We start from the raw sequence: 14,150 nt of genomic DNA, 5'->3' as shown, positions 1-14,150 counted from the left end.
ATCCCTCTCTTCCAAAATAAGGGATTTGCTTTACATAGCCTCTTTGGGCCCAAAATTGATTCATGTCCTCTCCAAAATATATTACTCAAACTTTGCAATACAAAACTGGCCCATGGCCATAAAAGATGCACGGCGTGCGACAACTCGATCACAACCCTCGCACTAACTCCAATCCTCGCCATTAGTTCCATCACCTGTACTCAAGCCGCCAATTTCATTAGTTATAACAATTGATTGAACAAATCACCAAATCAATCGATCCCAACATAACCACGCTCAAAGTACAATAATCAAGCACAACACCAATAACACTAACGACATCGGTATTAACATGGAATCACCCACAATACCGACCATCTAGCATGGTAAAACACAGGCTAGTTAGGCGTCCCCAACTAACCACGCAAAGCATCTGCTAGGACCCCTGCCACGTCCGGTGTGCTCCTATGGAATACTTTGCCATAGTCACACTTGACTAAAATAATAAAATAATATCAAAAGCAAGATATATCAGAATTATCAATTGAGTGATAGGAATAGGTAGAACTTTCCCATAGATGATCTCAAAGGGTGCCCTTCCAGTGCAGAATGAGGTGTATTATTGTAGGCAAACTGTAAGAGGTGAAGATATTTGTCCCAAGTCTTTGGTTGCCTTCCCACATAAGCTTTTAACATGTCTAGAATAGTACTATTTGTGACTTCAGTTTGTCCATTGGATTCTGGATGAAAAGCTGAGGAGAAATCTAAGATTACGAAATAATGCAGTCCAAAAAATAATACAAAGCTTCGAATCTCGATCAGACACTATGATCTTTGGCAAGGCATGATGAACAAAGATATGTTTGATGAATATATGTGCGTCTTGTTGAGCTGTTAAAGTTTTCTTGCATGGGATAAAATAGGCTTGCTTACTAAAGCGATCCACTATCGTCCATATCATATCATTTTGATTTGTTGTAGTAGAAAAACCCGTTGAAATCCATGGATATTTGTTTCCAGGATTGCATAGGAATAGGCAAAGGCATTAGCAATCCAAGAGTTTTTCCCTTATAACTCTTGATCTTCTGACAATTGATGCATTTGGGTACGAAGTTAGCCACATCTTTTCTTATAGTAGGTCAATGAAATTCTCTTGCTATCACTTGTAAAGTGGCAGTCACTCCCCTATGTCCCATATATGATAGTTGGTGCATTGTTTCCATTACAAGTTGTCTAAAGGGTCGAGTGATGCATAATATCCATCATTACATGAATATTCCAACATAGGATCCAATTATTATTCTCTAATTTGTTCCATATATCAGAAAAGTCTGGATTCTCTTGGTAAGAATTCTTTATACCTTCAAAAGGTTGGGTATCTATAGCAGTGATGTGATTAATACTTGGCTTTCTGTTGAGAGCATCAGCAACTACATTCTCTTTACCAGGCTGATACCGCATCATGGAATCAAAACTTTGTGCCTATCGGATATTAGTGGCTGAGTCAACAGGTGCTTGATACTTTGTTGATCAATTTTTATGATCCTTATGCATAAATCTACAGTACAGTTTATACGGGCTTGTGAAGAGTTGGTGTTGGTCTACTTCATAGCTCATGTGAGCTATTTGCGGAGGCTTTGAGCTGCGTGTACATGCATTTGGGTTAAGGATGCTTCGGGTAGCTAACTAAGCGGCAATGTGAATAGAAAGCTAGAAGGGAGCTATGCAATGGCTCGTGGAGGAGCTTGGGATGAACTCCGGGCTCGTAAAGGGTCCACACATGCTTTCTAGTGATTGCTTGTGAGCATTGGGCTGGTTTTTGAAGAGACTTGCTTGGCAAGATAATTACAATGAATGCTTGCAGAGGTTGTTCGTGCTTCTGGTCACCATGGGCAGTTCAGTGATGCTTCCACCCATTGTTTGGGTATTGCAGTGAGTCAGTGGACACTTGTGATTGTTTGGGGAGTGTGTGGTCTTGTTTGGGCTGCTAGTAAATGCTCTCACGTTAAATGCAAGTGTTTGCACTGAGTATGGATGCCTATGGTCACATGGGTGTGAGAGCAGAGCCCCGCAGGGCTAATGTTTGTGATACTGATGCCTACTGAGAGTGGAAAGAGCACTGAATGCAAGTGGGTTCGAATTCATTGTGTATTCTATTTATTGGCTTTGGCAAGTAACATGTTCTGTGTGGAAATATGTTTTTGGTTTCTCTAGGAGATGGGTCACTTGAAGGCAGTAGTTGCTAGGCAGACGGCACATCTTTGGTACAGCCTCATTGCCGAGTAGGCAAGGGTCGGGAATCCATGCTTGGAATGGGAACTTGGAAGTATCCCTATAACCCCGAGAGGGATGGTACAGGTGTGACTGCCATAGTGTTTGTTGTGTTGTGATGCCAGTTCTCTTATGGGAATCAAGTTGATGTACCAGGATATGTGCGACCCATAGCGTGAGAGACTATTGGTCATGGCGGTCCAAGACAGTGGAGAAAGATCCTATATGCTTTCTTTCTCTCCTTTGAGCAGATGGATGACTAATTGGACACTAGTGATAGCTATGGGAAACTAAGTGGCTGAGTGGGCTGCTAGTAACAATTCCAAGCTGAGTGCAATCAATCTGGAATGGAGATGGATTCTTTTTGCCACGTTTAGCGAGAGTGGTGAACAGTAAGGGCTATGCAGGGTATGTGGATGCCCACTGGGATGTGGAATGCCCCAGTTGCAAGAAGGAATGTATCCTTTATGTAGCCTGGATTTCAGGGCCCCTCACTTAATTAAAGAAATACCGAAAGGGGCGCCAAGGTTTGGAGCCAATCTGTGTCTTTGTCTTGGTGCAAGGGCACTATAGCTCTCAATCTGCTAGTAGTACTTTTGCCGAACAGTGTTGACTGGTTACTTGTTAGTTGTATTGCCCTTTAATTTATGGAAGGCCGGTTTCAGCTAACTAGTTTGTCATAGGGGACTTCAACATGGTAGAAAGCAAATCTAATAGATGGCTTGAGAAAGATACTGTGACATGAAGTTGGGGGTAATAAACTTCACGTACCTCTTCACTTCCTACTACTTTCGAACTGAGTGATAGAGATATTCATCACTGGGAAGGGGACATTAAAAAGAAGCTTTTATACCAAGAGACCACACCATACTATCCTCCCTTAGATGAGAATGAAGATGGTAATATCCCAAGTGATGTTGTACTCAAGCATACAGAGAAGGAAAGGATCAGTGGAGGCCATAATCTCAGCAAGCCGGTCTATGCCAAAGAGAAGAGCGATATGTTGTTGAAAGAAGATCTTGCGGCTCAACATGACATGAACTGATATATATCGAGGAATTTAAAGAGGTTGATTGGGTCGGATGGGTAGGTTCCGAGGAAACATTGCACCTCCTTCATAGACACCTTTACACTTAGCTCAAAACACTCTCCAAACTGTCATAAGACACAGAGACCCATAACTTTCAACAGAGACATGATATAAAATATTCAATCTGATATAAGTTTCGTAAGAAACAGAGAAGCGGTCGGAAAGATATAGGCAGTTTACTGGACGGGGGTAAAAACTGTTTGAAAAAGAAACAATCACACACAGAGAGTCATAGATTTTGGTTTGACATCTAATACAATAACTGAAGGCATAGGATGATGCTCCTTGAAGAGAGCTTCACGCTGATATAAGTTTCGTCTAAATCGGACCCCGAGCGAAAAGTTATGAGCAAAATACTGACAGAGGGTCAAACTGTCATGAAAAACACCTACTCCTTCTACGGGTGCCGACTTGGGAGAATACTACCTCCATGCTTAGACTTCATCAACGATCCAAGTCTCATAGAGGTCGCCTTGGAGGGAAGGAAGAGCTCCCTTTGTGACTTGGGAAATAGATAAACCATGTATGCGCAATAAGCGGCTGAATAGACAACACTTTTGAGCACTTTGGAAGAGAAAACAATGGAAAAAGGGAAGAGACACTCAAAAGAGAGAACATGAAGTGACCTTGATTACCAATAGAGTGAGACTCCACTCCAATGCAACTCAAAATACTACAAACACAAGGGAGGAGAAGAGGTTTCATATGTACAACAGGGAGCGAAAGCTCCAAGACTACTCATAGAGAGAGAATGAATTGGAGAGAGATGGACTCAAGAGTCGACATAAGAGAATATCTACAAGAGGGAGAGAAGGCTCATGGAAGAGGCTTCAAGAGACTAGGACTACAGCAACATGAGGCCTAATGGTGGAAGAGATAATGAACAAGGGAGAGGAGGGCTCCTTTTATAGAGATTTTGTCACTCTCCTTTACCCATTTACAATTGCTGCCTGTAGATTCATTTCCCCATCAATCACATAAGTCCATATGTCACCATCCATGTCCTTTTTTGCTACTTTTGCCATGTGTCCCATCAAAAGATGCTCAAGACTCTTAAAATATTGAGAAAGTCAAGAGTCTCCCCACATGGAGTCCATAGGGACCCTCTCTTTTCCATATGTCCACATAGGAATTCTAGAAGGATTCCTCTTGACTCCACATTCCTCCACATGCCTTCCACACGCTCAACATGTAATCTCTCTTATATTATTGGAGCATGGACATGAGCCCACCTCTTTATATGACTCACTCTTCCTATTTTCTAAAACCCCCATAAATTCCCATACACAAATAACTCTCACCCCATACCAAGGTATTTATCATTCATACACATGGTATTTACAATGATCCATTCCACTCATCCTCTCAATCCCATATAATATCTTAGAAAATAGAAATAAGTAAGAGCCGCTAGACTATCACTTGATACTCAAACTCTTATCAAACATAGAAGAAAACAATACCAATGCCAAATAAAAAAATATCAAATTTTGGCGTCACAGTACTATGATCAAAGGAGCTGAGCTTATCACCTGGGAAAGGAGGACTCCCTTCATTTGGTTGACACTGATAGGGATGGAGATTTTACTTGGTGCAATAGTCAAGTAGGACAAAATAAAGACCAGACTCGATAGGATTTATATTTCTTAAAATCTCTTGAGCAATGTGTGTACTCTTACAGCCCAAGTGCATTCATCTCTCCGCTTGTTAGACCATAAACCTGTTTTTCTTTGTTGTGATTTTGGAATGGGAAAGAAATCCTCCTCATGGTTCAAGGCAGACCCTAAACTTGTCCTCCTAAAGAGTGTTCAGGAAAGAGTGAAGCTGGCACGGAATAGTGTTTTCTCTAATGACAGACCTGCAGCTCTTTTGTGGCAGATTGCAGTGAAACACACTCAGAGAATTCTTAGCCAAGCAAAAGAAGGACACGACCAGAATCAAAGCTAAAAAACGAACGGAATACAGATGTCAATTGCAAGATTGGAGATTCAGGACAGACAAGGGGATAGGGATGCCCAAGCGGAACTTATCAAGGCAAGGAGGGAGGTTAGACTTTAGGAGCAAATCAGATAGTGGTGGGTTGGCAAGGTTGACAGGCCAACCAAAGAGACCTTCAAACTAATAAGGAGAGAGAGATATAATGAGGAGATCCCCCTCTTCAGAAAGAAGGACAACTCCTCAGAGCCTCCAGCCCATAAGAAAACATCCAACTAATTCAGCAACACTTTCAGAATCTGCTTTCCACTTCTATTGTTCCTGATGAAGTAATTCAACAAGCAAAGGTAACTTGCCAAGAGGCTAGAGAGAAAACTGTCCACTACTTTTTGACAATTTCTTCCTAGAGAAATCTTTGACCCTAGAAGAACTCAAAGAGGAAGTTGATGTTATGGCAGAAGGCAAGGCACCTGGAGAAGATGGACTCCAGGGCCATTGCAAATTACTGCTCAATCAAACAAGGAATTGGATGCCCATGCCCTCAAGTGTCAAAAGGGAGCACACACTGTTGTGCCTAAGGCAACTGCTACTACACAAGTACCCACTGGCGTCAGTGATCATCCCTCTCAGACTGCTGTACCTCTTACTGCTCCTTTCAAACTGGTGTACCAAGTGCTGCCAATCTTTCAACAACTACACCTGCTGTCCCTGTTTCAGATCCTCAGTAATCCTCGCTTCAGAGTTCCTCCTCCTTTCAGTGTACCTGCTGCCAGAGTACCTTCTACCTGAGTACCTTCAGTAGTTAAAGAAGAACCCTATTTTACTGTTACCTGTGCTCCTTTGATTGTCAAAATCAAGGAGGAAGCTGGCTGATGTGCTACTGGGACTCTTTTACTGGCTTGGAGGCCTGGTTTCTTCTTTGGATCTGATTATGTACTGATTTGGAAGCCTTTGGAGGCCCTCTTTTTGAGGCTTTATGTTCTGCTCCTCTTTTTGAGGTGGTCTATGTACAAATGATATGATGATAATATAATACAACTTACTTTTGCTTCAAAAAAGAAAAAAAGAAAAAACAAAAGAGCGACCATGGAGAGACAAGGGGGGGCAGGGGAAGGAAAGAACCTCTGCCCCTACAACGTCGGCACGAAACACGCCCAGTTCCATTGCAAACAGTACAAGGGGGATCTGGTCGTTTCCTCATCTCTCTCTTCACGTTTGACTGCACGAATTTAAAAATACCTTCAGAAAAGTATAACATATCCAACCTTACAAACTAGCTTTTTATAAAATGAGTGAAAGAACAAAGGAGAGAATCAAAATAAGCAACATCAAAGCGTGCAGAACTGTCCAGAGTACATTTGCCAAACATGAGATGCAAAGCTCAATAATGACACAATGTGTTCTGTGAAATCAGTGGTCACCAAGTTTGAAGATTTAACATTCTTTCCAGAGTATGTTGGAATGCTTACATGCTATTATCAACATGCATCGTGAAATCAGTGGTCACCAAGTTTAAAGATTTAACATGTCTTCCACTGTATGTTGAAATGCTTACATGCTATTATCACACACATCAATAGATTTTTTATAAATAAATTCAAGTGTTTGATGTGTGCCGTAATCAATTAGCTCTTAAAAGGAATATAGTAGATAAGAACTTAAATCTAGTTGTTGACTACTTGTTGAATACTGAGCATTAGATCTGCTGGACGCTGTCTCCCATTTGCAAAAGAAATGAAAGAAAAATATCATCTTCACCATGCCTCCAAAGGAGTCATTCCTTCCTTACCCTTGCTGTATTTAAGCGGGTGCAGCTCTTTCTTCTATTGCTACTTAAGAGGTTCTCTGCTCTCCTGCTGCATATGACAGAACTTTTACTGGTTCTTTTGCTAATCTAATTAAAACTATCATGCATCGTCTATGTCTATGTCATTAAGTAGCGGACACCTGCATGAAAATGCCCAACCTCTCACCCTGCAATCATATAAAGGACTAATACAGCGAACAATGTAGGAGGATCCAAGGAAAAATCTGCAGATTCTCTCAGATCATGAGAACTAAGCAGAATGCTCTTACAGGAGTGTCTCACTGAAGAGAAAAATTGGGCACGCTATTTTTTTTTTTTGCGCAAAAAGTAGTGCTAATTATATTGCTTGAAAACAAGAGTACAAGAAGGCCTAAAGGCCAGCGGGCTGTAATCACAAAACGGATACAGCCCGTGGTAACAAAATAATTACAAGCCTCTCAGGGCATAATCATCTGAGTGTGGACAAACAACCACGGTGGGGGGGGAGTATTGCCACTGAAGACTCTGAGCAGAGTGCTGGAAAAACAGCTCTTGATGGTCCCAGTCGCGAAGGGGCACGCTATTGGACTGATTTGATTTCCATTTCTTGTGTTGTCTATAGAAATCAGCTTTATGCTAAAGCCAGCAAATACAATTTATGGCAATAAAGGCAGAAAATCTTGGACACAGCCTGCACAATAGCAAGATTATGATGGGACACCTCAAAAGTGAAATGCGAAAAATATCCCAAAAGCTCATGGCAGAAATACATCTGCAAGGCATGAGAAACAAAACACCCTAAGTGGGCAAAAAAAGTGCCCATCAGAGAGAGCTACAAGAGCACCAAGGTTGAAGCTGAACGTGCCACCTCAGCCCTGCTCTGGACTCTGAGAGAAATGGAGAGCTACTCCACTCCCTGAGGAAAACAGTCCTCTTGACGGAAGGCGCCCAAGAAGATCCCTGCATGCTCACCCAAATGGCCATCAAAGTGTGTATAGTATCTGTCCAAATACTAGCCAATGTGTGTGAAGAGTGAATCTAGGAGCCATCCAAAGCCTTTGTGCATTTGAATCTCCAAATATGCCATGCTGAAATGCTCGCCAAAATCTCCCAAAAAGTATCCACCGAGACATGTGCAAGATGTAAGGAAAGTAAAGAACATCATTTAGAGATCATGACTCAACTAAATGTCATAGAACCAAAAGAGCCCAGGAAGAGTCATGACTCTCATAAAAGACCCGAGGCCTCGAAAGAGAGAGCCAAGCCCCAAAACCCCAAGTCATGAATAAGGGGGAAGGAGAAAAAGTGCTCAAAAGACTAGCAATCCCCTTCCAAATAAACCTCGCCTGTCTACAATCTCATAAAACCTCAGCAAAAAGGCAACGAGGACAAGTAGAGGCTGCCCCGAACATGGACCTCCACCACTTCACTGCCATCCCTCCATGAATAGAAAGCCCGGGAAAAAAGTGTGCTTTTTCTACTCTTGAGAGATTTCTAGAGTCTCTTCGTAAAGGAATTCTCCAAGTCAGTAAAAATCTGAAAAATTCTCCCAATGAGGAGCTTTGGAGAGCCAAATCCTCCATGAACCCAAGGGAATGTGATCTTTATTAGGGTCTAGATACCAACCTAAATTCAAGAAACATTGCTCCACATTACAAGCTCAAAGCAACATCCACAAGGATATCCTCATCCCTGCCCCCAGGGTGAGCATCCAAAACCTAGGCATCCCCATCTAAACCTCATCGTAGAGTCCTATGACCTCACGTCAGATACCTCACCTCATAAAAGCCCCAAGCCAAGTAGAGCAATGGTGAGGCCTATCATCTATAACAACCCAATCCAATGGTATGGATGCATCAATCTCCTCGATTCTATTTTCCTTCCTTTGACTGAAATTTGCGATCCTCCGAAGGGTTTTTGAAATCCTTCCAAGAATCCATAGAGGAAGCCAGACCTCTCTCCCATCTAGACCGCTGCATATAACGAGAAGTACTAAGTGGTCTACCCTGATCATGAAGTATGATGTTATTCTACATGACAAGCTGCCTGTTAATCACTTCAAAGAAGAGAGGGGGACTCCCCGAAGATTATTACTCTTGAAGCTGCCCCCAGCTTCCACAATGGCAGCCATAAGAGGAGAGGATGGAACCCTAAGAAAAGATGATGTGAAATTCCAACTGGTACTATCCATCCAATCCCATCAGTGGAAGGAGAGCGGGACTATATGCATTTGCAATGAATGAAAAAAATCTTTCCAAGATCCTATCCTGACCACAACCTTGCAAAGCAAGACCTTACAAGTCTAGATCAATGATATCGAGGCCCCCCTTCCGCGTGGGAAAATCAAAGTCTCCAAGCCACCCTGGCTCTGGTGTCTACCGAACCATCTAGCTCACTCCACAAGAAGTTCCTCAAACAACAAGAACAAATAAACTAAGCCATGGCCAGTAGTATCTAACTCCAAAAGAGGAGTTTTCTCTTGATACTCTCCAACACGTGCAAATTGCTTCGAAGGAGAGATACCCACACCAACCTAGTGGCCCAAGCATCTGATAGAGAACCCCCCCTAAATCCAAGTAAAACCAAAATCAGCCCCCCAATCTAGAGTGTCCTTGTCATCCAAAAGCCATTGAATTGATATATGCACATACTGCAGAACAAAACAAATCTGACGCTACCCTGAAAGAAATGAGAGTCTATGGAGAGCCATCCCAAAAAATAGCAGTGTCATTGGCAAGCTCACTGTCCAAGATCTCCTCATCATGTCTCAGGGGAAGTCTCAACCCAATTATATCAGCCTAAGATCTCAAAAAGACGTTCATTGCTTCAGCCACAAATGAATACAAGAAAGGGGCAAGAAGGCATCCCTATCGGACTGATCTATAAATCTGAAATATCTCACCCCTATCCCCTCTGATAAGCAGGTGATCTGTACAAAGAAGAGACCCCTCCGATCCAAGCATCTGAAAATCCAAAATGTAGAACGGTATCCTCCAAGAAACCCCAATCTACTCTGTCATAAGCTTTTTTGAAATCCAAGAGTAGAATGGCTGACCTCTTATAAAAGGTGCCCAAAAGAGTGATTGCCCTCCGTTGGAAACCAAATTTTTGCCAACCCCCTTGGGATAAGGTGAATAAGACCCTCTGTAAGTGAATCATGCATACTACAAGAGTGCCGAATGCCCTGCAGGTATGAGGCAACATGGTCCCCAATCATGTCCCCAAAAGCAATGAAAAAGAAGGGTGTCAACCAATATGAGGTCGGGCAGTTGCCATTGTCAAGTGCAAGAAGTGCAGTCCTAAATTCCAGACAGGTAAAAGGTGCATCTGGTGAGACTCTCATATCTAGTTCCACAAACATTGGAATACCCTACCAAACGCTCTGTCTGGCATCATCTCTTGGCAAGCATGTCAAGATATGCTGAAAGAAGGGAGGCGATCGATACCTATGAATAAGACGGCATCAGGATTTCACTGTAAAACCCCGTCCGAGTCAATAGCTGAGAAACAATCTCTCTACCATGTCTCGGACCAAGAGTAGAGAAGAGGTGTTTGTTGACTCTTCCTCCCATCTGAGTCCCATGCATTAAAGGCATGCTCTACTCTTTAATCCAAAAGAACCTGCTGATGAACCCTTGCTGCAGCAAGGCGCTCTTGAATCCAAGCATATGTAGGCCGGTTCTGCTCTTCCCTAGTCCAAACACTACATGAGCAGGTATCAGATAGAGTCAGGACTTCGACTGAGTGGACAGAGGAGATCATGAGCACGATTGGGGTCAAACAAGGTTGTATGTTATCACCGACCTTGTTTGGCCTATACATCGACAAGCTCAAGTCCTTCATCATGACTCTGGCAGATGCAAGTTCCCCCTTAGCTGGCTCCTTAATCCTGATTCTACTATACGTAGATGATGTGGTCATGCTCTCCTCAACTAAGAGTCTCCAGCAACATTTGGATGCACTCCAAATCATATGAAGGCCAACCTGGATAAAACCAAGGTCATGAACTTCAATAGATCCCAAACCGCAATGCACAGAGAGCAGTTTACCCTTGACGCAGCCCCAATGGAGATTGTTGCATCCCATACATACCTCGGGGTGCTCTTTTTGTATCCGATCTTCACAATGCAACCAGTTATGCAGGCCCATTTGAGCAGAGTGTATGCGTGCTTTCACTCGCATTTTTAAGATCCCAGAACCAAGTTTCTTCTCTTTGACTCGCTTGTCCACCAAGCCGGGATGTACGGTAGTCCCTTCTTGGGGACATCTATCTGAGACAGACTGGTCCCATATAGAGACTACAAGTCCTGCTTCTTGCTTGGATGATCTGGAGCAAGCCATTGGCCCCACATCATATTCTAATAGCAAAGCTTGGGGTTACTCCACAACAATCTTTCAAGTGGTCACTTACCTTCATAAAGTTAAACTTTCATACCATGATATCTGCATGGCGCAAATTGCCAAGCTTGGGACTACATATGGCCAAACTAACACTGTTCCAGTATAGCCTGGAGGCTCCATCCATTACACTCACCTATCATGAGGTGAACCACGTTATCAGAAAGGACTTATTGCAGCTCCACATGTACACGCCCTGGTTGGCGCCTCCTGAGATTTTGGTAAAATCTCAGCTTCTACAGGGATTACTGTTTGCAGATCTCAAAGAAGGGTTTACCAAACCACCAAGCTACACTCAAATTCATCTCCGATATGCACTGAGAATCTCAATCAGGCAGTTCCATGTTTCTAAGACGGACAGAGGGCATACCACAGGAGAGACAGATCTGCACTTTATGTGATATGCAGGAGACAGATCTGCACATTATGTGATATGAAGGAGACAGAGACAAAGGAGCACTTTGCATTCCGATGCCCTGTGTACTATGAGATCGGTGGACGACATCACTATTATTCAATAGGGGTTTTGGCTCACTCCGAGAGTTCCTGGCACATCTTGTTGAATGGAGTGTGGCCATTTCTTCTTGAGGCCCAAAGACATAGAGGTCAGCTCATATGGTTATCCTTCCTCAACACCAGCCGTCACCAGACCCCTCGTTGTTTTCTCATTTGGGCACTGACAACGTGATGTAGTTATTTTTTTCTCCTCACAAACATCAACCTTGGGTATGGGTGCCCGTTCAGCGGCCCAACCCTTAGCTTTCATTGTATCTGAGTTTTTTTCGTCTCGGCTTCCTACTTGGGCTAATCACAAACCAGATGTATGTTCATGGGCACACTCAGGATCGTGGGTGAGCTCCAAGTTTTGTAAGTACACCCAGGATTGAGTGACCTTATCACAGTATATACACAAACCAGGCAGGTTTCGTGATCACTTCATGGGAAGACCATCAGCACATGGGTGCTCCAAGACTCAGTATGGGACACATTCTTCATGCATGGTATGGGACACATTCTTACCTCAGAGTATAGTGGCTTGGGGTTGCCTCGCCTCTAGCTCAAGGGTCGAGTGGATCTAAGGTTGGGTGTTGGCGCACTAGCTTACACTAAAAGTGTCTGAAATATTTGAGATCCCACTTACGGATGTTTTGCAGCTACACTGGGGATTGAGTCCGTACTAGATGCTCGAGGTTAGAGATGTCTAACCTTGAGGGGATGTTTCATTTGGATAGGGACATACTCGAGCATGAATACACGCAAGGTTTAGCACTATACAGTTACCATACATACCTGTTGGGCGGACCCCCCCCCCGCCCGGACCCTGGAGCATGAATACACGTAACATCCTGCACTATACTTTTTTACCTGTTGGAAGCCCCACAAGGCAATAATCCAATTTCATTTTTCACAAAGCTTTCACTGACAGAACAAAGCGATACGCAGCGATTGGGAATTACCGTGTTCGCCTAATAGAGTTTGTGTGTGCTGGTCGTTGAATGGAATGACAGTAAAGACATATTCCTTTGTGGTATCTCATTTGATCTTAAAGGCCTCGGATCAAATAAAAGTAAAAGTAATGACCAGCTTTGTACGTATTTCGTTGTAAGCGACGAGGCGAAATTCTCCACATCGATCTCATAACGATATGAAATATGATTCAATGACAAGCGATTCCTTGGATACAGAAGTGCAAATTCTCCTGTTTTTCAGTGATAAGCGATTCCTTGGATACAGAAGTGCAAATTCTCCTCCTTTGACTAAACGGTCCTGCTCGAAATAGCTTTTGAACCGACAGAATAACAACATCCAATCAAAAGAACCTTATAGACAAATATTTTGCTCACTCGAAGTCTCACCTCCGTCTGTACAATCCAACGACCTTTTGGGTCCCTCCAAAGCGCACCCATCAAGTTAATGCGCGTTTCGTTGCCAGGAAGAGAGGCTGAATTGTTACAAAGGTGAGCTACTGCAACCACTGGGGCCATAGCATCTACAGAGAGTGTGGTCATTTCTGATGAGCGTGAAGCAGCCTCGAGTTGGAGGAGGTGATGTTGATTTTGATGAAGAAATGCCATTCAGGAATCGTCATACCAACGATACAGCGAGCCTGATGGCCTCCACAACAAAATATATTCTGTTATCCATACGTTTTTGGTCCTCAAGCCTTTGTGATGTTCTCGAGAAGCACCCTGCATTATCTCAAATTTTGAACCATATGTCCTCCTTGCTGCTGGAAATTGTTTGCGTTATTGGCCTGCACTCTTAAGGGTTGTGTAATTATTTGGCGTCTTCATTGTGTGGTGATCTTGATTGACTGTGTGCCGCTTCTCCTTGTTTTGATTGTTGTTCTGATTGGCTAGCTTTTCTTAGTATCATTCTTCTTTGGTCATTCACTCTTCCTTGTTTCTCACCTCCTCTTAGGGCACCCCCCTTAATACGATTCACCTTGTTTTCTTAAAGGTGGCAATGCCTATAGAGGGAACACTATAGTAGAGAAACATTTGTCTCTTAACAAGTACCTCTTTTCCATTTTATTTGAAAGATTCCATGTTGTCATATATTTATTATTGTATTTTTTCCATATGTGTGCTTTTGTAACTTGGTAATAACTTATGTTTCTGATTTCTTTAAGTGGTGACTTGATAGAAGGTAGGTTTGAAGGTATGTTTTATATAGATTAGTATCTAAAGT

The 14,150-nt window shown here is 42.9% G+C and overlaps 1 protein-coding gene across 2 annotated transcripts in view; it reads right to left on the bottom strand.

Annotated features, from left to right (window-relative positions):
• Positions 1–13,726, bottom strand: part of ENA (DnaJ/Hsp40 cysteine-rich domain superfamily protein) — a 36,939-nt gene extending 23,213 nt beyond the window's left edge. For both annotated transcript variants that reach the window (XM_087385138.1, XM_087385139.1), the window contains exons 1-2: positions 13,316–13,726; positions 6,398–6,494 (exon numbers count right to left, since the gene is read on the bottom strand). In XM_087385138.1, coding sequence (XP_087241264.1) covers positions 6,398–6,494; positions 13,316–13,534 — 316 coding nt within the window. In that variant the 5' untranslated portion in view covers positions 13,535–13,726. The remainder of the gene's footprint in view (positions 1–6,397; positions 6,495–13,315) is intronic.
• Positions 13,727–14,150: the final 424 nt, after the last annotated feature.

The sequence above is a fragment of the Dipteris shenzhenensis genome, chromosome 14, assembly GCF_047967505.1.
Source record: "Dipteris shenzhenensis isolate YYH24624 ecotype China chromosome 14, Dip_SZ_1.0, whole genome shotgun sequence".
Classification (NCBI taxonomy): Eukaryota; Viridiplantae; Streptophyta; class Polypodiopsida; order Gleicheniales; family Dipteridaceae; genus Dipteris; species Dipteris shenzhenensis.
The sequence above is the reverse complement of the archived record's forward strand: the minus strand, read 5'-3'. Positions and strand labels throughout refer to the sequence as shown.